Here is a 25,948-nt window from a genome sequence, read left to right on the forward strand (position 1 = left end):
TTCAAAGCCTTGGACATAAGGTGGTGTGTGTTGTTTTCTAACTTTTGAGTACTGTTTGCTGAAAACAAGTAATTGACAGAACATCAGTAATGCAGATGAACTTTTTATTTGGAAGAATGAACTGTCTTTGTCGTTTATGTGAGAATAGGTTTAAGTAATAATCTCAGCCTTATGACTCTGGGGTGATAATTATATGTTGATCAAAGGTTGAATTTTCTGATAGTTTAGCGTCCCATACCAGCGTTCAAAATACGCTGTGCCTGACAGTATGTGGAAAGTGTCAGTCTCCATAGTTGGGAAAGCAGTGGAGAGAGCTGTGGCAAAACAAGTTCTGGTAATAGTATGAGACTACACAAGAGAGAAAACAGATCAACACCAAGCAAAGTACTGAAAACAGTAAACTGTGAATCTTGTTTCACACTTTTAAATCTGGAGTTTGCTAACATCTCATTTCTGCCAAGACAACTGGGGCGCGGGGGTGAATGTTGCCAGTACAGGATAGATGGCATGCAAAGGTAAGAGAAGAAAGCTGGATGTATGCTTTAATTTTATGAAGTTGTTTTTTTTTTTTTTTAACTGGTATTCTAAACCTTTTCCCTTGGTACAGTGCTCTTCTCATGTCCCACTTCTCCACAGTTTATTTTAAAAATAGGCATAATCATCTTTGTTTTGCATTTTCACTTATCCAGTGTATTGATAAAAGACATCTTCTGATACCTAAAGGATAAGAAAATTAAGACTTATTCTAGAAAGATATTCCATTTAAAGCTACCATATCTTCAAATACACAAGCACGTTGTTGGAATATCTTATAAATCACAAATTGTATAGGATTTCTAGAGCAGACGAGCAAGTCTTCAGGGTCTCCAAAAGTCCTGAACTATATAGGCGTATTAGAATGCTCTTCTTTCCCCTTCAGGATGTATTTCTTAATGAGCAGGTGTTACATTAGTTCTTGCTGCTTGGATCTGAATGTTTGTGATTGTTTCAACAAAGGAGGGCTCTAAAACAGGAGCTGGAGGTTTGTGATTCAAAAGAGAGTACCAAAGCAGTGAGAAACTGGGAGAAATTTGGGCAACTTAGTGGAGGCAGTGTAGCATTAGAAGATATAATGTGCTCATTGTTTCTGTTGGAGTTTAAACTTTGCCAATGCAAAATCGGATAATAACCACAGGAAAAAGATGTTCTTTGTGTGTGCAGTCAGGTTAGCAGTGTAGTTATGTAAAAAACATGGCACAGCAGGTTTTTTCAGTCCTGACATCTAGTCAGGTACTGTCATAGACTGAAATTGTCTTTTGGAGCTGATTTCTGGCTCAGGTTGCATTTACTGCAGTATGCTTTAGCTGGTAGTGCACATGAATAGTGCTCCTGATGAAATGAAATCAAGATAACCAATATTTGACTAAATCCTCACTGTTTCAATATGTGGGAAGCATGACAGAATAGACTTCAGCTACTCTTCTGCTGAGTTAGATTAAGAAAGTATGTTTGCTGCGATTCATATACTATATGAAGAGCCAGTGTAATAAGTATCCCTTGTTAGAACAAATGAATCAGAATTTGTGGAATTCAAGTTCTGTTTCCAGACTCATGGGAAAGAATCTCAGCTTTCATCAGAAGAATAAATGTTTAGCTTTAGATTAGAAAGAAAAAACCTGAGAATGTCAAGTCATCTTATGAGATAATCCTAATTTTTTCTGGTAGTCACATTCCCTCCCACTTATGTCTATTTTGGGGCCCTCAGTTACTGGAATAGTTTCAAACATTCTTCATTTCTGACACCACTAGAATTTTAGTGAGAGAGCTGAATCTCAGGCTGTAGGATTATAGGAATATAAGTCGCTTACTCTTGGCTGGGCTACTTGCATCCCTTTTTCTTCTGCCAGCTGCAATGCTTGTTGAGTCCTTTGCTGAGCCATTTCACTCTTTAATCTGGCATTAACTGATTTTATAAGTGAACTAAAAGTTATTCTGTTTCTTTAGAATGCTCAAACACATGACTTGTCCGTTGAACAGAGGTGCCAGGCTGAAGATGATGTGATATGAGTATGAGTAGTTAGTAGTTAATAGGCTTAGGCTGCCATAGAACTATGGCCTGAGGCAGCGGAGAGCTGTTGTCTGCACCTTCTAGCACTTGGTTTGTCTTCATGCAGGCAGATGACCTTTCTGAATGCTTCTCTTGATGTCATGTGAAAACCACAACCCAACTAGCAGAATGAGTCCAAAATGTTATTATCTTGGTGATTGGGGGTGGCTCCTGTAGCTTAATATGACTGTTTACCACCTGTGGAAGTGGGAGGTGCCATACACATTCTTTTTCTGATAAACTGTGGTATTTATTTGAACCCTCTGATTCCTTTCAACTATGTATCTGAGCTGGTGGAAGATACCCAGCTTCCCCTCTTGCCTGCCATTCTCCCAAAGGGAAGGGTTAGGGAGTTAGAGCAGTTCTGTGAAAATCCAGTGAGCTGTGGGGATCGCCATAACAAGGTGAGAAAGGAGAAGGGAGCAAGACCTTGCCCTCTCTGTGGCAGCAAGCTACCACTCGGTAACCTATCCTTAAATCTAGGCTGTATCAAAACACGCAAAGCTTAAGAGGCCCGAAAATTGTGTTCATCTAATGCTCAATTTACACCACCAGTATTTTGCCAGTTTGCCCATTCTGGTTCGACAGTTGACAATAGTGTATAAATCAGTGCGACTTTATTAAGATTCTGTAAACTGTTCACTAACACTAAACACTTCATTGAAACATGGAAGCGGAAGTAATTTTTTTTAAGCTCTTGAGTATAGGGGGGGGAAAAAGGCAGAAAAAAAATCTTCTGAATCATATTGGCTTGTGATCCTTAGTTTTTTAAATGTCAGTTTGAAGTCACAGAGCCTGATTCATCCTGCTTTCTGAAATTTGATGTCTTTAAATAAAATGGCATCAATTTAAAACTTGTTATTGGAGAGGTAATGTGACAACTACTTTTTCAGTAGCTGTGGTTTGCTAACCTGGTTTAGCTTTTTGTTTTTAAAAGCTATACTCAAGCAAACTAGACTTTGTATTTGGTCACATTTAAGCTAGTATACTTCAGGAGAGGAATAAGCTGAGGAAGGCCTTCTTGGAAGCAGTGACACAAAGAGGTGTTGGAGGTGACTGGATAATCCAGCTGACATTAGCATTTGGTGAAGCTCTGAGCAACTAAGCCTTAGGTATAAGAACAGCTGAGTCTTAACAGGCAAGGTAGTAATACATGGTGTCTTCTGCAGCTGGCACTGCTTGCTGCTGTTACTTTTGGAATTCAGAAAGGGTTGCTAGCACACTGGAAAAAGGTCAGTCTGAAAGTGAGTTAAAGGTGTCTTAAAGGTGACGTTTTTCAGGCCTAAAATTGAATGCAGGTGCTACATTTGTTTAACTTCTTGAAAGCATACATTTGCCAAATCACTAATGAGAATTTATTGATATAGGTTCTTAGTTTATAGGGTCTGGCCTGCAAAAGTGTAACAAAATCAAAGTGACTGCCACAATAGAAAGTTGTACAAATTTATTGTGTGCATAACTACCATGTGGGATAGCTGATGTGGAGATGCTTCTCTTGCTGTCAGACTTTAAAACAAAACCGGGTAAACCATTATGTAGATTTGAATTCCTCTTTGTGTTTCCTTTTAAACAGAAGATAGGTGGCAGGTGCTAAACGGGTCACTCTGGGTGATCGCAGTCATCCCCTCTAGCCTTTGTATATGGGTACACTTGCAGCTTTGCAGACAGCAAATAAACTGTTTTAGTTCTAGCCAAGGAAACTTTCTTGAAAGTACAAAACCCTTGTAAGTATTTGTATTAGACTAACCAAAGTAGTCTTTGTCTTGACATAAGATTTGATTTGATTGTTCGTCTGTTTACATTTGGATCTAAAAAGCTGTAGAATTAATAACTGCATGTTAAATTTAGACTGTGACACTTTACATGAATTGCTTTGACTGAGCAGTGATATGAAAATCATCCTAATATCAAAGATATTTTCCTTTCTTGAGAAACCTTTTCTGTTAATATTGTCTTAACCTTATAAAAACTTAAAATTCATTACAAGTATGAAAAAATGTGAACTCTGGTATACGTAGCTTACCTGTGTTTTCTCTATAGGGAAATACTTTAAATGTTTGGGTTTTTTTTTTAGTTAAGTTACTTGCATAACTTTATTGCCAATTGTAAATTTGTACATCCTGTCCCAATGCCATTTCAACAAAGTATTTCTCAAGGGAATTACAGAAAAAGCATTTATCAGATGAAGGGTTTGCAAAGCATACAGAAAATAACAGATTACAAGAAGCTTTCCAGCGTGTTCCTAAAGTTTATGTTCTTGCATTGCTGTTATGTGGAGGAGTATTGTAAGTATTGATGTGCAAATAAGCACGCATAAAGGGTTTACATTTTTATAGTGAGGAAGAGTGGAAAGACATGAGATTTCAAATGCATAGTGAAGGCTAGAAACTAAAAAAAAAAATATGTAACTTGCGTCTTTGTATTATAGACTTCTGGGAATTATGTTTAGAAAAAATGTTGTTTCTTTATTGATGTGCAATTCTTTATTCTCAAGTCTGACGTCAGTAATATTTGTCAGGTAAGTGTCTATAATTGATTTTTTATGGAGACATTTAAATAATGCTATTTAAAGGTAGGATTTACTGGTCTGTAGCTCTATTGCATGGTTGGATGTTTTCCTTCCAGCTTGCATGAGTGAGGACCCGGTGATTGACTGATAGAAGATTCTGGACAGTGATGAGGCAGGACTGTGATAATGCAGCATTGCGGTAGTGTGTTAACTGAAAGTTATCATGAAAAAGGTACACTAGTCTGTCACATGCAGATAAATTTTGCTTAAATGAGTAGTCAGTTTCCAGCAGGAAATCTATCTGTCATACCTCTGTTTTTGAGACTTTAGTGTCTCTGGTTCTGAACTTGCTTGATAGCATCTCACTATCATGGGTATATTTGCGTAGCATTGTAATTAAAAATACAGAAATTAGAGCAATTGGAAATTTTTGCAGATCAGAGAAAAGTTGCCTGGCATTTGGTGTGACTTTCTACTGCTAAATAACTTAGTGCTTAAGAGATAATTGAAGTGCAGAGTAATCATCCCAAGGAAGCTAGACAGTACATCAGCAACAGCTGACAAGGAATTTGAATAATAATTGATATTTGAAGGAATAGAGAAGAAATGACAAATCAGTTGCTTTTTGGATGTTGAACATATAGGAAGGATTGCAAGTATATTGTGCTAAATACTGCAGTGACAAACCACGATTTGTAACTGCCTTTGAGAAATTCAGAGTATGGGATGCTTGTTGAAAACCATCAGGAGATGATGCCATGTGGGAAGAAGGTGATGGAGTTGGAAGAAATTGTATGGATGAGAGGACGCAGAGATGTTGGTGAGATATAACTTTTAAAGCCACAGTGAGAAATTAAGGCATCAGGTGCCAATTCTCAGTGTAAAAATTAATTTGTCTCTGTGAGTGATGTTGTGTCTATAATCACAAGCTGAAACTAATATGCCTCTAGCCTTCATTTTAGTATTAAATGATCTCTTTGGGTTACAGTACGGTTTAGTGGTGGATTCTTGAAGGAATCGGAAACCTGAATATTCCCTGGGTTTATTCTTCCCTGGCAATTTTTTGACATGTCTCTGCCTCTTATTTTTGTGACCTTTCTCTCATGCAGGTAGATACATCTTCAAACGTAATAGCTCTGAGCCTCATTCGTGGCAGCAGTCACTCGTAAGTCTGAACTGCTATACTTATAAGGAGGAAATATTTGGTTATTCAGGTAGAGCTTGCATATTGCTGTGAAGACAGTTGTATGTTACTAGCGGTGTGTTAATTTGTGAGCCTTAATCTGACTTTGGCACAGAATGTCTCTTAAATTTCTGATTTAGCGGAGACTCCATTTCTTGTCACATTTAAACCTCTATTGTCATGCAAATAATAGTATATCATCTGTGAGGCTAGAAATGAGAATTTATCTTTTGCTTATATGCAATGAAGAGCTTGATGTTACAGTATCTTAGTCCCTCAGTTGTCTGTCCCTATAATCTTGTGAAAGTGTAGGCAGTTCATTATGCTGTGTCCTCCGTTTGAAGGACAGAATATGTTGAACAAGTGGACTAATTAGTGGAGCGGCAAGCAGAGCATCCCCGAGCTCAGCTTTTCATTTGAAGAAAAGAAAAAAACCTACTTAAAACTGCTACTGAATTAAACCTACTTGAAATCACTGAAAATTGGGTTCTGTGTAGTGAGCCTAACATGTAACTCCTCTCTGAAATGATAACCTGCCATTGTTTTCTACAGTCTGTTGAAATGGTTTGAATTGGGTTAAATATTGCTTATTGTACTCAGAGTTGAGACTAAATCTGAGCTTAATACCAAGGGTGAGAGAATCTTTGTGTAGGGGCAGTATAATACTGGAAGTCCAGCTCTAGCTTCAGTAATTGAAGAGAAGATCCTGGATCCCTTGCTAAGGTTGCTCTTGATGGATTTTTCTTGTTAATAGATAAGTAAAGTGAAAACTTTCCATCTCTGGTCTGGTGGTAGAGAGAAGAATTGTCTTCTTATTCTTCTGTCCCTCATGCTTTGTCAGGACTGGGACAGGTGTTGTTTGATACTCCTTTTCTCTATTTTTGTGGCCATTGTAAGGAATTTTTTCAACTGCTTTTATGTCCTGTCTTCTATTCCTAACTGTATCTGTCCCAACAATAAACTCTGCTTAATTCTTCAGCTGTTGGTAGCCTTTTAAACCAAAAAAAAAAAGGCAGTGAGGGGTTTGCTGGTTTACTTCTGTGTTGACCAGAAGATTTGAGCCAGAGGGCGTACTATGGTAGTGTCTGCCATAAAGATGACCTTCATTTTGATTCTGAGTAGGTATTGGGACCAGATGACCTCCAGCAGTCCCTTCTAGTCTAAAGCAGCATGTGAATCATTAAATGTGAATGATACAAGAGATGTATTTCTTGATTTATGGAAATGGGATTAATTCAACATAGCAGAAAATGTAGACTTTTCTCACATTCCTTCCTTTTTCTTCCTCCACAACTGGGCAGGAACAGCCAACAAAAATGCAGTGACTAGACACATCTTGCTCATTAATGCTTTGATGGGTGGATATTAGTCAGCAAAACTAGTTGGAATCTATCGATTGTTTGTGTGATTAGAAGATATTTACATATAAAATGTATGATTATCAGGTGATGTTAGGAAGCGTTACTGAGGCATTTTAAATAGGAATACAAACAAGTTCATGGTGATTAAGACATGGATACTTGAGTAGAGGAAGATTTTGGTGTGAAATGGATGAATCTTTCTGCTTCTTGACAATTGAACTGTTAGCTATAAATGAGACATACCTCAATTGTTCAAAAAATACTATTGTTACAAGCTGAAATTTCAAACATCCTTTCCTAATCAGCTTGACTACTTGGTATAGTTTCAAATAATAGGCTTTTCCTTTTATTTGCCTATTCTATGCTAAACTCCAAATACCTAGGGGTATTGTGCTGTGGATGAGAGCTGCTAAGTAGTGTCTGGTGCAGTAGTCTTCTATGGTCTCTCAGGATTCTTTATTTACACATTGCAGCCTGCTCTTGGAGGTTTACTCATTGCTGTTACTTATTACCAGGAAGGAACAGGAGATGTGACTGGCCTGTTAAGAGAACTGTGTTCTTGTTGCTGAAGAATCGGTGTGTGCTACTTACGGTAGCCAGGTAAGGGTTGCTTGAAGGTTTACTTACTAAAGGGTTACTTAAGAGTTACTTCTGAAGTGGGTATTTTATCATGAAAACCAGAACTCAGTTGAGATGTGAACTGAACCTGCTGGATTCTTTTTAGTGAACTTACTGCGGAGCTTTGGAATGCCTTGGGCATATTTTGTCTGCAGTTAAACATAGATGACCCTTTCTAGAGGTCAGGAAACAGTTCCAGGGTGGGAATTAGCTGTTTTGGGAGACTGTTAAAGACCAGGAAAGCCAAGCTTCCATTACTGCAATAAATGTTTTATCTCAGGAAGTCCATAAGCTCAAATATGATTGTTAAAGCTTTCATAAAAGCTGAATACTTTCTGCTTTTGAAAATGTAATGTTTAAGAAGCAATGCCATGCTTTTTTTGGTTTTGTTCTGGGAGATGCGGGAAGGAGCAAAACACAGATGAGTGCTATTTCAGAGGAGCCTCTTTTAAATGAAAAGGGAGTGCTGGTGACTGAAAAGACAGTAGTCTAACTGAAAAGCCTCTGAGCAAATTTTTAGGACTAAATGTGGTAATGGATCCTCGGGTAGGATCCTTGGATAGGGAACTACTGGAAAGTCCAGCGAAGGGCAACAAGGATGATTCAAGGATTGGAGCATCTCCCTTATGAAGAAAGGCTGAGAGAGCTGGGACTCTTTAGCCTGGAGAAGAGAAGGCTGAGGGGAGACCTTATCAATGCTTATAAGTATCTAAAGGGTGGATTGAAGGAGGAGGGAGCCAGACTCTTTTCAGTGGTTGCCAGTGAGAGGACGAGGGGCAACGGGCACAAGCTGGAACATAGGAGGTTCCACTCAAATATGAGAAAAAACTTCTTCACAGTGAGGGTGACAGAGCACTGGAACAGGCTGCCCAGGGAGGTTGTGGAGTCCCCTTCTTTGGAGATTTTCAAGACCCGCCTGGATGCAGTCCTGAGTAACATGCTCTGGGCAATCCTGCTTCAGCAGGGGAGTTGGACTAGATGATCTTTATGGTCCCTTCCAACTCTAAAAATTCAGTGAAATTCAGTAATCCGTGTATTTGCTTCTAACAGGCTGCAAAAGGTGACCAACAAAAATAAGTTTCCTGAATTTGCAGCTCTGTGCCTGCACTTCTGTTGTAAAATGTTTAGGCTCCACAAATCAGAAAAGACAGAGGATTGCCCAAACTCTTGCTTTTCACCAGTTTGCTTTGTCTGTTTATGATCAAGGCAATGAACTTCAGATTATGAGGTTATACTGAGGTGAAATCTACCTTGTAGCCCTTCTGAAAATACAAATATTTTTCCGTTTTCTCATTATTTAGTGTTGTGTAAACCAGAGTGTCAGTGACCTTTTGACAAGGATCACAAGGACTTTAGATCTTACTTCTCTTTGCAGTAAAAATTGTATAAAGTGTATTCAAGTCAGATTCTCACAACTACTTCTAGATGTCTGAAACCAAGCAATGACTAACAGCTAGTTGAGATGTCCGAAATAAGAGTTAAGCTTGGTAGCATTTTAAAGACTTTCTGAAGTTTAGTTGTATTCTTAGCTCTTAGAGATTTCCTATATGGCCTTCTTTAAACCATCTATGCCTCTTTACCCATATATAGGGGTGTTGGGGTAATATTTATGCTTTAGCTCAGAGGAGCCATATTTACTTAACAAATATATATAGAAATGAAATCATCAAAAGGAAATGTAAAAGCAGTATAAATCTTTGCTGTTTGCTAAATACAGTAAATACTCAAAGCTGAATGCCAAATATCTTTCAGAACATTTAAAACTAAGCATGTATTAGGAATCCTTTTAAATACAAGTGCTTGAGACTGTTACATGCGAGATCTCCATCCTCTTGTCTGATCAGGCTTTTGAAAAGATTATTGAATCTATTTGAAAAGATTAACAATCTCTTTTAGGACTAAGTTTATTGTGTACGTAGACCAACTCTATTTTGCAGAGCTTGTGCATCTTTCCCATCTGCAGTTCCTGGTTTGTAGCATCTGAGGAGCAGCTGTGGAAGAGGGAAATTGGAAGAGCAGTTTATTGTAGGTCTTAGCCACACTTCTCCCAGGTTCTTGTTTGCTGTTTGGCTCCAAGCTCTAGGCAGGGATGTTCTGCTCTTAGTCACTATTTTTCCATGGCTTTTTTTGACTTCATGCCTATGATACGACACAAAGAAGAGATTGCAGTGCCAGTAAGACAGTAGGAAGAAGTTATCCATTGTCCTTTTGTTTGGGCTATTTGTTTGGGCTACTGCAAGTGGCTTGGGGATCAGATGAAATACTGCAAATGTTTACCTGTTGTTTTGAGCACTCAGCCTAGGATATTTAGGCATGCTGCTGGCGTGGCTTCTTTCTTTTTCAATCCTACTTCAGCTGCAAAATAAGTATTTTCATTATGTGTACCATGGGTGTTCCAGAAATGGAATTCCGCCTCCTCCCATACCTCACGCACACCTCTGGATGTCTGATTCATGGCTTAAAACTGGAGAGCATTCAGATTATTCCAGTAGGCTTGTGCCACTGTAGGTTTTTTTTCCCCTTGTTTTTCATTCATTGTGCTAAATAGCATAATTTTCTGTTGCCTTGGGAGGATGAAGATAGGTAAAGTTTTATTCTAACTTGTCTACATTCTGCTGTTGATACAAGTGAATTCTTTTATGGAGCCATGGAAGTATGTGGGTTCTTGTATGATTTTAAAATTTCTGTGTGCTTTCCCTTTGGGTGGTGAGAGGGGAATCTTGGTATGAGCCTAGTAAGAGCATATAGTTTCAGTCTTTTTCCAATTTCCCTAACATTCTTTATTCATGTTTTAGGTGTAGTCTTTCCCTGTAGTACTTGTCTTTACACATTTCATCTATGGCCTCAGACAACTTTAAAATCTTGTTAGCACTGGTCAAAGGAGCTATCTGCTTCTCCAGGAGATAGGATGCTTTGGTAAGATCGTGCTGTCATTTCTATTTCTTGTTTTCTTTTCTTTTAATGAATCCAGACAAGGTTTTGTAAGCGGTGTCCACTGGTATCTTGATACTTGCTTGAATCTCTTGTCTGTTCTTTTGTGCTTGTTTTCTTTATTGGTTTTTTCATCAGTCTGTTTCTGAGGTCCTCTAGAATTTTTATCCTGTGATGCCAGTGATATGATGTGTGGAAAACAACCTCAAATTAAAGACTGCTGTAAGAGCCTTGGCTGAGAAGGGATTTTGGTACACTTCATGCAATATACATCCAAACTTTCATTTCTGATACATATAAATCTATTGCCAGAGAGCTTTAAGAACAGATTAGAAACAATGCTCAATTCACTATTCTTGCTATTAGAATTTGCTAGTATCAGTTCTTTTGATCTTTTAAAAGGAAAGAAAGAGCAGATCGGAGTTAATGTTTATGTACATGTTATTTTGCACAACTAAGGCTATCTAAAGATCGTGATTTCTTCTAAATGACAGGTTTTGGTTTGCCCAAACTCATTTGTTTTCTGTTGGAATAATGCAAGGCAACAGCAAGAAAATGAGATCAAAAATGTATGGAAGCCGGCATGTCATTTTTTCTGAGGATCGGCCTTTTCTGAAAACAGGCGGAATTAGCTGCCTGTTTTGTGTGAGAATCGCTGGTTCTTCCCACACTTAATTTCCTTTAACCTTTGTCCCTGTACCCATATCAGTGCATTAAAATATCCAGTTCCATGCTGTCTTTGTGGCTCTTGAGGTCAGAGTAGATGCTTTTGTCTTGGGTCATGAAGCCTGTGGTGAGTCATTCTTTTAAGTATATACTGAATCCCTTTTTCAGTATGTTCTCACATCCAAAGTATTCAACCCCATATTCTGTAAAATGGTCAGTAAAGACTTGTTTTGGTGGGTATGTGCATGACAGATTCCAATCTGTATTCCTCTGTGGCAGCAGCCAGTTTCACAGAATTGAAGTGAGCTTGGAGTATATGCAGTACTTCCCCAACAACTTCTGTGATGTGCAAGGCTTAGGAGAGCAAAAGTGTTAAAATAGCTTTAAAGCCACTTTTTCAATCCCAGCAGATGTATCCGCTCTTCGGTTATTTCATTTTCAAATATGTAACTTTTCATTTCACTGGTCAGTTACAATCAGAATTCCTTGACAATTCAGAATTATCTCTAGTTCAGAATGCTTGTTTGGTATTTTAAATCAAAGTAGTCCTCAAGCATTAATTAATACTGTTTCTTGTTTCACTTGTGTGATGCCGGTAAATGTTAGAGCTGGGCAAACACCATGAAAAACTTCAGTCTGTTCATTTACATTTTTTAATAAACTGCTTTGCTCGTGGCACTTCTGTGTTTGCATTCCACAAACAGTGAAATAATTGAGTCTTACTGACATAAATGATCAGAGGAACTGAATTTTTGAAGGAAAGTAACTATTTACTTACTGCTGGGGAAACTAGCAGGATCTGGTAAAGTCTTGGATGATTTACAATCGCTGTGGTTTCAGAGAAGTGTCTGTGCTCAAGGCGTGGTTTGTGTGTCCGTTATGTAGTTAGTGGTTGTGGGTTTTTTATGGGTTATCCCTTTTGCCTTGTTAATGTAAAAGTAGCTATTGGAAAACTTAGTCCTGTGAAATATGAGGTCTTTAGACTCTTAGAGAAATTTTCAAACGGCAGAGCAGGTGAAGAGGTAGACTAAATTGCCTATAGTAACTGGAAATGTACAGATTTTTTATGGACAAACTACAAAAGCCAGTGCTGTCCCTGGTGGTCAAATACTGGACAGACTTAGGTAGAGTGATTGATTAAAATAAAATTCTCAACATTTATTTTGATACTTACGTTTTGTGATCTGAATGGTTTATATTTTCTCTTGTGAGATCTATAACATAAGGATTACATTAATTTTGCAGACTTGTATATGTTAGCGGTATTTTAAATGGCAACCGATGCTATCATTAAGAAAGTTAATTCAGAATAAAATGAACTATCCTAATCCGTAGATGCTTAATGCTTGCAATGAAGGGCTGGATGACAAAGCCTTACCTCTGGGTACCTGTACCACAGTTACTGATTTTAGCTATCTAGGGGTGGATAGTACTACTAATTGTACAGTCGTCTCAGTGTGGGCATTTGTTTTCCCTTGAGTGATCTAAAAATCTTGTTTATTGCAGATACAAAATTTCTTTCATGTATTTGAAGGGAGAGGGAATTCAGTGTTGCTGGTCTTGCTTTTGTCTGCGGAGTTGAGTATGTACAGCCTGTGTGAATAAGGGCTTAAATTCCAGAAAATGGGAGGATTTTATATATAAGGGATGTCTCGCATATGCCGCATTCAAATGCATTTATATAAATAACAGTAGAATATGGAATTGAACACTTGTGAGTGTGTTGGGTTTTTAAAAAAAAAAAACTGAAGAAACATTTTTGCAGATGTTTGGCAGCTGTTATGAAGGTTTGAGTATTAGTAGCTTTGTTAGCATTTGCTACAAAGATCTAAATAAATTAAGCATAAACCTAAGCTTTACATCTTTCTTTTTTTTTTCTTTAAGCTGCTTGGAAATGCAGTGGAACTCTGGAATTTTTTTCCTGCAAGTCTTTATTTTGGTCTCTGGTGTTTCTTTGTTTTTACTGGCAAGAAGTAAAAATAAAAGCAGTTGGCTGTTCTCTGGTATATACTTTCTGGTCTGACAGAAAAACCTTCATCCCATTAGGTTTGGCTTGCAATTTTTCTGAAGTCACAAAGACCTTTGTTGAATGAGTTGCCTGTAGGGGAAAAAATCAAATCTGATTTTTGCAGTCAAGCATGTTGGATTATATGCTTCTGCTCCAGTTTGGTGGAAGAAGATGCTGCTGTCAAGATAATCTGAACTTTCTCTGACAGCTCCAAAAGCATGGGGTTTTAACTGGAGATGTACTTGCTTCAGTTTTCTTTCTGATATTCTGGCTACATGTGGGCAGACAGGAAATGATGATCCTTTGGGATTTTCTCTTAATAAATAATCTGAGTTTAAATTATTTACATTATGAAGTGCTTGGATTCTGATGCTTAGATAAGGAATACTGTGATTTTTCTGTGACGTAGAACACAGTAACAGAGTAGAACACTTTTTTAATCTATTATTTTCTGAATGGTAAGGTTTGGAGCTATTTGTTCTGGCAAAGAAGGATGAGAGACTTCAGGAGTAGGAAGTATGAGAGGAAAAATCCTCCACTCAGCAGTTAATGTTTCTAAAACTAGAGCTGGCAATGAGGTAATTGGAACTCCTGCAGTGTTTTATAATCAGGCTGTAAATTGGATTTCTGATGCTGACTTCATATTTAAATATGCTTAACTGTAATAAATATATATTTATATATCCTTACCTTTTAATTGGATGACTAAATAGTTTAACTCTTGACTTTTAAAACCTTTTTTTTGTTTAAGATCATCTGATACAGTGTAGTAATTGAAAAGGCAGCATTGCTACGGACTCTTTTCACCCTTAATTTTCCAGAGTCCAGGGCCATCTTACGACTCTCTGGGGCCTTGGGATGAGTAAGAAGTCAGTCTGCATTTGACAGTGACTTACTGTATGACCAGACCACTGCACACACTGTAGAGTCCAGCCTCATTTCACATATGTTGTGAATCACTTTATGCAAGCAAAACCAAGTTACATTTTGTGGAAGCAATGAACGTTTTGGAGAGTTCATTGTAATTGCTTTTCTTTGTGTCTGGAAGAGACTGTTTCTTCATCTGGGGTGAGCCATGAGAGTGCAGTGTTAGAGAAGAATGGCTACTTGTAGCTTGCATTGTTGTAACAGTCCGACTATGGACATGTTCTACTCTCTCTAGTGTCCCTCTTTGAAAAATTAAGAATGCAGATGTGCTACACTGAGGTGGTCGGCTAGATAAAATTACTTGATTGCACATTTTAAATAGCATCTTTGCTGTTTGAATAAAATGATCTGATTCTTTGAAGAAAAGGTTGAATCTGACACAGTTTACGCTTCATTTATTTCATGTAGAGAAGGCTCTTACAAAAACTTAAGCTTTAGACTACGCGTAATCCATGACCTTAGGTCTGCTGCCCTATAATTGTGTTGTTAACAATGCAATCATAGTAATGATGTTATGGAAAAGTCATTCATTCTTCCTAGCTCCTATCATGGATTTGTTCGCACCCATGATTTTACAACTACCTTCTTTTAACTTTTCCTTTCTACTTGTACAGATGTGACTAGAAATTGGATCATATGGTTGCTTTCAGTCTACCCAAAATACAGCTCAGCTACTTCATCTTTCCGACTAGAATAATGTTACAATTCTGTGCTATGGCCTACAAAAGTTAGCGTGAGAAGAAATTAAGAAAGTGTATTTGAACTATGCTGTTTTTGAAAAGGTATTTGATAACCTACTGTTTGATTCTTCCCTGTATATTGATATAGTAGTAGCACTTAGATCTTTATGCTGTATAAGTGCTGCTTTCATTTCCCAAGTAGTACTGTCAAACCATGGTGGTACACTGTACGATCAATTATGTTATCTCCTTGCATGCAAGTGGTGTCCAGCTAGAAAAGTTACGCTGAAAGTTACAGAAACCTGTTGTAGATTTTCTGGACCATGGAGCCTTTGTTTTCCCTGAGAGATGAGGAAAGGGAGGGAAAGAAAAAGATAAATTAAGCCAGATTTTTTCATGGCTTAGGGTAATGTAGAATCTTCTCTAGGCTCATAAACGTTTAACCTATGTTAGTATAGGTGGCTAATGGATCTTTGGAAATCTTATCAATGTTTAAACATTGAGAGCATGGAATGCTAGGAAGCTTGTTCTTCGCTGATATTTTTCTTGGTCTCTTCTTGGATTTTTGCTCACACAATGCAGCTTTATTCTCTGCAGCTCAGTTTTGAACTCTTCCTTCTTGATTCTTGTACTTGCATTTTTGCATTTGTTTTTTTATCCTTTTTAAATATCGGTTGGTAGTGCATCCCAAACCAGACACCCAAAAACTTTTCCAGCGTGTATAGGTCAATTTGTTACTGCTGTTCCACAGGTGACCACTTCTATGCTGGATGTAGGGAATAAAAGGGAAAAACAACCCTAAATCTCAAGTTCCTGTGGAGTCTGCACTTTGGAGTAAAACGAGTGCACAGGAGAGCCTGGGGTGTTTGGAACTAAGGTAAAGTCAGAAAAATGTATTGCTAACTGTATCGGCTTATCCATAGTGGAGTGGGAGGTGTATGTCTACTGCTGGAATTCTGAGAATTCCAGGGTTTCTGTTTGAGCAGTGTCATGCTTAAAATGGAAGCAGAATCTCTATGGAAACTCAAAGCAGTGGTCAGGTTGAGCATTACAGTTTTGGTTTGGCTGTGGTCTTTGCTCCACCCTACAGAAGTTGTAAAGGAAATATAGTTGCCAGATCTTCCAGAACTGACCTATCCCAAAATAAATCATGGGTCTTCAAGCACTTTATCAAATGCTGTTGTTAATAAATAAATCAGTCTTTTTGTATTCCTGCTTAGCTGATTTGCTTCGTTCAGCCAGTACAACTAGTAGTGTAGCAGTAAGTGAACTTAGAGCTGTTATAGTTTGAATTAGTTTTATTTGGAGGTGGTGCTTACTTGCATTGAGTTGTGGTGCTTGTAAAGGTTTGAGGTTTAACAACAATTTCAGTTTTAAATTTGCATTTGCGTATACATTGTTAAAAAATGAAAAAATAAAAAATGAAAATTATATATGTGTTAGCCATTAGAAAAGTGTACGTTGTTTCCTGTTTTCCTTGAATTTAGTCAAATTTATCTGGCTAAAGCCAGAGTTACAATTGACAAAGCTCCACAAATATTCAGAACAAATCCAGATGGGACTAGCCAAATATCCTTTTCAAGTCCTGTGAATTCTGCAAAGGCTCAAGTTTGAGAGCAACAATTCCCCTCCTTCCCCCCTTACTGTTTTTTCCTCAGGTTTTTGTTTTGCCCACTTTGTTACATCCCTGAAATGAACATGTAGCTCTGCAGTGGGGTTGAAACTAGCAGGTAGTGGCTTTGGAGCAAAGGCATGGCACAATTGTCCATGAAGAATGTGACTGAAAGACTTGTGAAGGTTCTCACCTGTTCTTAGCGAGCTTTTGGGGAACTGTTCTGATTTCTTGCTTGCTAGAATAGATCATAAGGCATTGTAAACTCACTGATGTTAAATTTTCTTTAGGAGGTGGCTCATATCAACTGAAAGAGTTAGTATCTCTAGCATATGGGTTAAATTAAAAAATAATAATTAAAGAACGAAGTGTGTGTTCTCCCAGCTTCCTGTGTTTGTGTTCTGTTTATATGTTGTTACGGTTGCCATCCGAGTGCCTCCCCACAGTTTGAAGGCAAGAAGACTCTGCTGCTGGTGTCTAGGTCCAGACATGAACAGATGTATCTGGGACCTGGTGGGAAGGTCAGAGTGGGCATGAGGGACAGAAGCACTTGGTAATGGTATGCTCAGATGCAGAGGATATGTATTGTTTTAAGGCACATGTGGGAGTGCTAAGTGCCAGTAGATTGGTGTGGTGAGGCTGAAAAGAGGTCCTTGACCTCAAGAAGGCTGCTGGAGGTGCCTTAACAACAAAGATGGTTTATTTTTTCAGACCTGCATGAAGCTTTCATGTGTGTATGTATATATATTTTTTTATATTTGCAAGGTTTTAGTCTAATTGCTTAAGCTTCCTTTTTTGATGATACTAACTTTTCCCTTGACTGACAAAACTAGAAGATTGTGTAACAAAGCAAATCTTCATTACTCTCATACTCGACAACTGCATGAAGCAATTTATGTTGTGTATTTAGTAGCTGTGCTTAAACAGCTTTCTGGGCATCAGAGAAGAGCTCGTTCTTCAAATCAGTTGAATTTTCAGATTTTCTTGTAACAAGTAAAGCCCCAGCCTTGGCGTAGATTCTTTTCTACATGTGAGGAAGTATTGTTTGCACTTCCTTCTTTAGGAATTTAAATCCTGTATGTTCCAGCAGAGTATCTTGCCACTTTTCCTAAAAGCATTATATTACTTGAGGGTTTTTTCCTTTTTTATGTCAGACATGCTAGTGTTTGAAAGAAAACAGAATGTAGAGTTCCGGTTCAGAGAACTGCAGATGTTGCTTGGAAGGGACATCTGGAGGTTATCTTAGTCCAGCCTCCCACTCAAAGCAGGACTATTGCCAACATTAGTTTAGGTCAGTTACAGCTTTGTGTAACTGAGCATTTAAAATCTGCAAGGGTAGCCTCACCACCACTTCTCTGGTAACCTGTTCAAGTGCTGCGCTGCCCTCCTGGTGAAATTTGTTTTCCCTAGTGTCCAATCTGAACTTGCAAAGCCAATATAATTACTGAGAGTTTGGTTCTGTCATCTCTGCTACTTTTTCAGATAGCTTTAGGCACCTATTAGATTTGCCCTTAGCCTTCTCTGCCAGACTGAGCAAGACCAGTTTCCTTGACATCCCTTACGAGGTGAGGTGTTCAAGACCCCTTACTATCTCGGCAGCCCTTTACTGGACAGTCTCCAGCTTTGCCACATCTCTCTTGAGGCTGAGGCCTCAAAACTATACTCAGTTCCCGGTTTATAATGGTAGAGCAAGAATTAGATCTCTTCCTTCCTGGTTGAGTCTTTCCTATACGCAAGTAAAGGATGTTTCTCTGCTAGATGTCAAAGCCCAAAAAGCAGTCTGTGTAGCTTTATTTTCTAGAAAAAGTATCAGAATGATAGGATTTTTAAGGATAATCTAAGGATCTCAACAGTTGGAAAAGCAGAAGAGAAAAGGGTGAATGTCATCTGAAAAATGAGAGAAGGTGATTATTCTTCTTTCTTGCGCTTTCCTGCTGTATAGGAAGGATATTGTTTGGAAACTTAAATGAACTTCATGGTAGAAATTAGATTGGCATCATGCCTGCTTCATGAAGACCTTTGATTGATCTACTGTGAGCGTTAACTGAGCATTTGCTTAACTGAATAAATTGGAGACTTACCAGAGGTTCATTTATCAACATCTGTAGTAGCTTATGAAGGTGTAGAGCTGTTTCTAAAGGGAGTAGATATTGCTATGTTTTCAAAGTGAGGTATAAAACAACTAGAGCAGAGCTTACGATCTCAAACCAGCATGTCAGATGTATGATTACACTCTTGGTTCCTGAGAGTAGCCTTTTGAGTCCTTTGACCAATTCTAAGCAAATATAGCAGTGGAATGTCTCTCGCATCCAGAGTCCTCCGAGTAGGAGCACGGTGCTCATCTGTTTGGATGGCCTGCTGTATTCACTGTTTTGTTGGCACAAGTTTTGCACCATATCGGATGTAGTACTTGGTGATAGGAACCTGCAAATGATACAAGATGCAAGAAATGGTGTCATTAATTTTGTTTGTAGAAAACCTTTATCTGTGGAAGTGGGATGGGGTATGGGAAAACACATGTAATATTAAAAACATGGAGCACAGGATTTTGTGTCTTGGATCACTTTGATTTCAATGCTGAGTAGAAGGCATACCAACCCAGGAGAAAGCAGCATAAGGTTATAACTCCTATCGGTCTCTCCAGGCTTAAAGCGCAAGTATACTAGCTGACAGGGAAAGCAATACTCAAGTCAAATATCTGCTAGTTCATCAAAAGTGACTTCTAAACTCAAGGAACAGTTAACTAGTGTGACCCTTTAAAATGGGCTGAAACTGCAACTTCTAATTGTAGAGCGAGTTTCAGGCTTTTGGGGATTTTTTTTTTTTCCCTACAACACAACAGTTCTGTTTTTTAGAAGGGGATAAGTAAATTCAATTGTTCTTTGGATTTCTTATCTCTCATCCAAGTCCCATGGCATGCTACAAGTCCATGACATGCTTCAATTGTTATATAGGAGTTGAAGCTTAAAATAATTTAGCTAACATTGCTGTGTTCTCTTAACTTAGCAATAACACTCAACTGTGTGCACAGGTATATTGTGAAAATGTAGACAAGCAATTATTAATTACAATCTTAATTTGAAACTTTGGGGGGGACTTTCAACTTTCTTTGGGGTCAACACAGAAACCTGTGAGGGTACATAGTTAAGAATGAACAGGAAGGTGGATTGGAGGAGTGGGATCTACATGCCTATGGGCTGAATATGAAAACTTGTCTCAAGGGATAAAATATAATTCTACAGTGTGATTTTTAGCACAGGGCTCAGTTAAAAGGGGAAACTCTGAACTGAAGCATCATTTGTGATCTTTCTTCTCTGACTGTAAGCACAGCTGCCTGTAGGATCTGTCCTGAGGCCAACTAGCTATGACTGGCCAATTGGTTTATGGGGTAAAAAAATCTGTGGTATGTTGTGATGTTTAAACTGAAGTGCTGCTGAAGGGAAACAATGAGATAATTAACTCTTTTTGCATGAGATAATTAACTTTTTGCCCTTTTTTTTTTTTTTTTTTTTTCCAGAGGAATGGAGAACTTGGTGGCTGGCTCCACCCTTCCTTCGGTTTTTACAGATGAAGATGGACCTAAGGAAGGTAGTGAAATTACTGTGACTGGGTAAGCAACTACTTCTTAGCCATCAGCTGATAGATACTAACTCTAGGCTTGCCAGGGAAACTGTTTCAGTGGGAAGAGGGCACTCTAAGTAATTTAAAAATAAAATAAAATAAAACCAACAAAAATAAATCCTACAACACTCCCTTGGCCTTGATAGAACATTACAGGACTCTGTTTAGGAGAAACCAAGACTCTTTGGAACTGATGGAAGGGATCACGAACTTTTCTTTAACATCTTTTATCTTTAAAAGTTTGCTTCCCTAAGATTTTAGTCCTTAAGACAAATTTGAATAGCATGGTGGAGGCAGAGAGTGAGCGTGTATCTGTTGGCCCTGCTAAATAAATACTGTTCATCACTGATCTCTGAAAATCACTGAGAAACTGATGTCTGTGTTTTTTGTCAGACTGACTGTGCTTTTACAGACTGAAACAATGGCCTCTGAAAATCACAATGACAAAAGAAGCTGTCATTTAGGAGTACACAGAATTCTTGCTGTGTTTTGATACTTGAAGTTTCTTTTCTGTTTTGTAAAGCAGCAAGCAATAAAATCCAGACTTTGTAGGCAGATAAAGCCCTGTAAAAATGAATATGGAGGCTTTTACTTCAAGCAGTTCTGATTTTCGATTTACATATCTGGGATTTCAAACTTGCTGGTGCCAAATGAGGTACATGTTCAAATTAGGTTTGTGTTTAAAAGGTATTAATGTGTTGAATGAGTTTCATCAGCTTTCACAGCAAATGGCTACATCACATGGAAGGTTTGCCTCTGTGTAGTTTAGAAAGCTTCCCTCCTAAGGTGCAACGGATAGGAAAGCTGAAATGTTCTTCAAACTGTAGCAGTGATTCTAAGAAACGGTATTGCTTTATTTTTTTTCTGACACTTACCAAATGTAACTAACTTGTATGAGTGTGTACGCTTTGTTCCCTTTCTCCCTCTCTATTTGTTAGTAGTATGAACTCAGTCTGATATCTGAAAGTCAGGCATGGATCTCTCCAGCCCTTGTGTCTTTACCAGTAATTATGCCCTGATTGCTGATGATAGTGAGTAATGAAAACATGCTGTTCTCTCTATTTAAAGACAAATTTTCATGTAAGCATTCAACTAACAATTCTGTTTACATATCTCAATTTTCTGTAGCTGTATTCTACATTAACAGGAACCATTATTTGAATACTTAAAATGTTTGGCATGCATGTAAGCAGCTGTAGGTCAGAGTAAATGAACAAAGTAGACTTGAAGCAGACATTGCAGTTATTTTCATGAATGTGACTGAGCAAGGCCAAGTAACCTTTAGCCTGGCTCACGAAGTGATTGGAATCTGAGTCCCAAAATCTTGCATTAATTTGCCCACAGAGTGCAGTGATGAGAAGGGGCAACAACCCGATAGTCAAAAATATGTGCTCATCTCTACCTACCTTAAGAAATATTTCTGCACACTTGCTTTCCGCCCCCCACCTCCAGACAGCTTGCCCTGTCTTGGAGTAAGGTTGATTTATTTTTGCTGCAAGGGCTATATCAATAGTGGCCATTCAGGGGCCTGTTGGGAGCTAGTCGTGTTTGTGTTTTAAATACCCGCATGTATCAACAGGAGATTATGGTGAATGAAGTTCAATCCAAAGTCATACACAACCACAAACCTTTAAGTGTATTTGTGGAGAAATATATTAAATGCATCCAGAAAGGTGTATATTGGTACAAGATGAGAGCATTCATTTCAAATTCCTTACAGTATTTTTGAAGAAGTGTAGATTCATGTGTTCTGATTTCAGATCCAAACGTTTACTTGCTTGACAGTTGTTTGTATAATCAAAAGCTTGACTAAAAAAGAAGATAACACTTAAAAAATCAAACTGTCTTTGAAAGTCCATGGTAACTATGGTAGTTATAGCAGTTGCTTGAATGGAACAGCCAGTTCTTCAAAAGTGACTCTTTAAAAAAATCTTTTCTTTTTTCTTGCTAGTGTAAGAACTGAATATATTTGCAACATTTTTGCATGTTTTAGAAGATTAGGAAGGAAGTGATTTAGCAATATGATGATTAGATTTTTTTTCTTTTGCTATTATGTGCTTTTTCAGATTACCTCATTCTGAAACTTCATTCAGTGGTGGAACTTCACAGTCTCTGAATAACCCAGATTTGGTGGAGGATTTGTCACAGGTTCAGCAGCTGCAAAATGAGTCCTCTAATACTGCTGAAAACACTGAGCAGAAGCCTGAGGAGGAGGTGAGATGAAATAGTGGCGACTTCTCAATGAAGCAAAAGCATGGAGTTTTGTCATTATAGTTTGTCTTACCTACTCAGATTTTTTTTGGATAGGATCACAAATTTTCATTCATTTGCCATTTTCATCTTTTGATTCCCTCTAGTTTTTTCCTGTGTTGCACAACTGCACACAGATAGCCAAGGAAAGCTGGCAGTCGTAATATACAGAGAACAGCACACGTCTCTAGCTTAGCCAGCAGGGTCCACAGACTCGTACTGCATTCACTCTTTTTCTCAAAACCAAATATTGGGCTGTCACAAGTTATTTTATCTCTTGTGAGTCAGGAAAGTGAGACCATTGTACTCTTCTGGGAGTAACTCTTGTCTTTGAAAGCATTATGCTTGATATTTTAGACTATACCTTGTGTACCATCCTGCACTGATTTTTGGTGACTAAATCATGAAGGAACTGAAGTTTGACGTGAAAATGGTTTTGTGTTTTTTGATAGATGCGCTTGATATTCCTCCTTGTAGGTTATCTTCAGCTGCGAGATCCTTGTTTAAGGAAGCAGTAAAATTCCAGAAAGGAGAGTAAAGCTAATATGATGGCAGGAATGTGTTGATCTGGGGAGAGTTTAGAAGTACTAAAATAGTTGTACATACATAGCATTCTCTGGACAACACTGTTCTCTTATGCTATAGTAAGCCAGCCAGTATGAAGCCAGCAGGATGAGTGGTAATTATGTCATAGTGTGCCACAGGCAAGTCTTACAATGTTCCCCCCTTTGGATTTTGTTCATCTCTCTATTGGAGGTGGTTAGAGGGAGGAAAATCCTATACAATAGATTAGAATAGAAAAGCCTACGTACTGTCCTTTCACCCACATTTTGGGCACATAAAGCATGAAGGTGAAAGATTTGGAAAGGGCAAAATAACTAGTTAACAATTGTTAACTAATAAACAAAATCTCTCCAAATGTGATATTGAGGCAAATGACTGGGGGAGGGTATGTGAGGGTGAGAATAATTAAGAAAACCCAAATGACTAAAACAACTAACAAAAAAAAAATATTTGCAGTTGTAAGTAGTATTTGCAGTTGCATTAGGATGATAATTTCATAGGCTATCAATCCCCTCATGGTTTTACAATCAGAAGTTGATGCAAATGTTACTTTATTGTCCCTGTGGACCAGGAGATACTGCAAACAACTTTTTGCAGTAAGACTTCTTTGGCCTGATTTAGAGGAAAGTCAGGATTGCTCTAAAGTGAGGTTTGAAACTTACGTCCATGGGGAAGGATGTATTGCAGCAACATGCTCCTGGTGAAAATGTTGAGACATAAATATTTATTCCTTCCAGAGGTGGTAATTCTTTTCCCTCAATCTGAATTTTCTTCCATTTTCATTTTGCAGCAGCAAAGAACTAAACGAGGAGGCTGGGCCAAAGGGAGAAAGAGGAAGAAACCCCTTAGGGACACCAATGCCCCCAAATCCCCCCTCACAGGGTATGTGCGGTTCATGAATGAGCGTAGGGAGCAGCTTCGAGCGAAGAGGCCTGAAGTCCCTTTCCCAGAGATCACCAGGATGCTGGGCAATGAATGGAGTAAACTGCCTCCTGAGGAGAAACGGGTACCATTAAACTCCCTTTTCCTTATTGGGTTGTGATTGCTGTTAATTGGGAATATTGTTGTTCAGTAGGGAAGTTAACATAGGCGTTCGATGTAAGTTGTGTATAATAAGGGCACAAGGTTCTCCAGAATTCAAGTAATGAATCCTGGTGGGGCCGTAGCATCTCATCCAGGTGTGACTTGAGGAGAACTGTATCCTCTTGATAGTGCAAGAATGTGCTCAGAACAGGGGATAGTGCTCAAGTGAGACATCCCATAGTTTATGCAATGCATCTGAATGTAACTGCTGTATGTAACTCAGATACGCAGCTGAGACCTACCGGTTTCCAAGGCTGAAGCCATTGGAAGGATGGGGCAGGCATTTATTCACTGTGGCTGAGGAGGATTCGGTGGGATTTCAGAGCTGCTTGAAGGATTTTGCAGTTCTTTTTATTTTACAAACTCATCAACACATATAAAAACATCTGCTGTCTTAGAGTAAGACAAGCAGACCTGAAAAAACAGATTACTGAAGGAGATAGTTTACGTGAATAAATTTTTAGACGATTTTTGGAAGTATTGCTAGCCCTAGAAAGAAAGTTGAGATCTGTATGATGGATGGGACAGGGAGAGTTGCGTGTTCTAGTTTCTACACACATTACCGCAGGAAAAGGGTTTTGGGGTTTTTTTCCAACTTTTGGTCAGAATGTGATGTCTTCTACTTGGGACTACTGTGGCCTTCTGCACTGTTTGATATGTGAATGAAGACCAAGGCAATATTGGTTCTGGTTCTTTAACTGCTTTTGGAATGGACCTTGTTAACACTAATGGATATCTTACCATCCACACCCGATAACCAACTGGAGATTACAGCAAAACAGTAGTTAAATCACAGTGTAACTTGACGCTATGATATGAATTTATCAGGATATTTAAGTTTTTGAAGATACTTTAAGGAAAGATTTTATGATGGCTGGATGAAAAATGGGATTATGCAAAAAACAAGAGATCCTTTTGTTGCTTTTTACTGAGCTTGTAGAGTACAAGTTATACAGAGGTATTATAAAATGGTGCATAGGCATAGCGTTTTAACCAAATAACCCAGAAAATAGGTGTCAAAGCAAAGCAGTTGATGTGGTAACAGATCTATAGTGAGAATGATGTTCATGTCTGCTGCAAGAAGAGAGGAAAGAAAAGGGCAAGTGGTAGAGGGGCAGAATGTCTTAATATATTCTTGTCATTTCTGAGACAGAATTTTAACCTAGGAAAAAGGAGATTGAGTTCAGATCTCTATTCTATCCCCAGGGAATCCATCCTTTTTTGAGTAAAGCTGTGAGTCTCTAACCTATAGCAGCTCAGGGAAGGATAGCTGAGCGCTTCCTTCCCTTCAGTTTCTCCTTTCCCTTTTTTATTAAGGCAGTGAAGGCCACTGCTGCTCCAGAACCCACATCTCTAATATGACTGGCCAAAATTCTTGTTGAAGCTGAGTAATTTTGGTTTTGGTTAGGTAACAACTATGAAGTCATTATCCTGAAGCAAGCAGTGGAGTCAGAGCATACTACTGCTGTGCAGGTTAGTCTCCTGTAATCCAGGGGAAAAGCATGCCTGATATAGCTGATCTTTAGCAATATTGGCATCTGTCTGTCTGATATAAAAGTCAAAGGGGAAGTCACATTTCCCCTGTTCCAGCCCTGCAGCCTTGCTACTTCCCTTTGTATTTGGCGAGCGTAAGGACAGATCAGTTGGACTGACCAAATAGTGAGTCTCCCCCAGAAAAAGACCATTACTACACTCCTAAAGCAAACACCCTAATAATCATTCTTCTTGTTTTTCCCCTGTATGGGGAAATATCTAATGAGTTGTATAGATTTGCACTAGAAAACGTAGGACATCTACTTACAGGTCATGCAGCAGAACTCATTCTTACTAATTCAAAACAATCCTTCCA

The 25,948-nt window shown here is 38.4% G+C and overlaps 1 protein-coding gene across 1 annotated transcript in view; it reads left to right on the forward strand.

The window, feature by feature from the left end:
• The window catches only part of HMG20A (high mobility group 20A), a 45,373-nt gene that overhangs the window by 6,005 nt on the left and 13,420 nt on the right, over nucleotides 1-25,948 (forward strand). Inside the window, exons 3-5 of the mRNA XM_074155698.1 lie at nucleotides 20,099-20,191; nucleotides 22,269-22,416; nucleotides 23,807-24,022. Coding sequence (XP_074011799.1) covers nucleotides 20,103-20,191; nucleotides 22,269-22,416; nucleotides 23,807-24,022 — 453 coding nt within the window. The 5' untranslated portion in view covers nucleotides 20,099-20,102. The remainder of the gene's footprint in view (nucleotides 1-20,098; nucleotides 20,192-22,268; nucleotides 22,417-23,806; nucleotides 24,023-25,948) is intronic.

Source organism: Numenius arquata, chromosome 11, assembly GCF_964106895.1.
Source record: "Numenius arquata chromosome 11, bNumArq3.hap1.1, whole genome shotgun sequence".
NCBI classification, from domain to species: Eukaryota; Metazoa; Chordata; class Aves; order Charadriiformes; family Scolopacidae; genus Numenius; species Numenius arquata.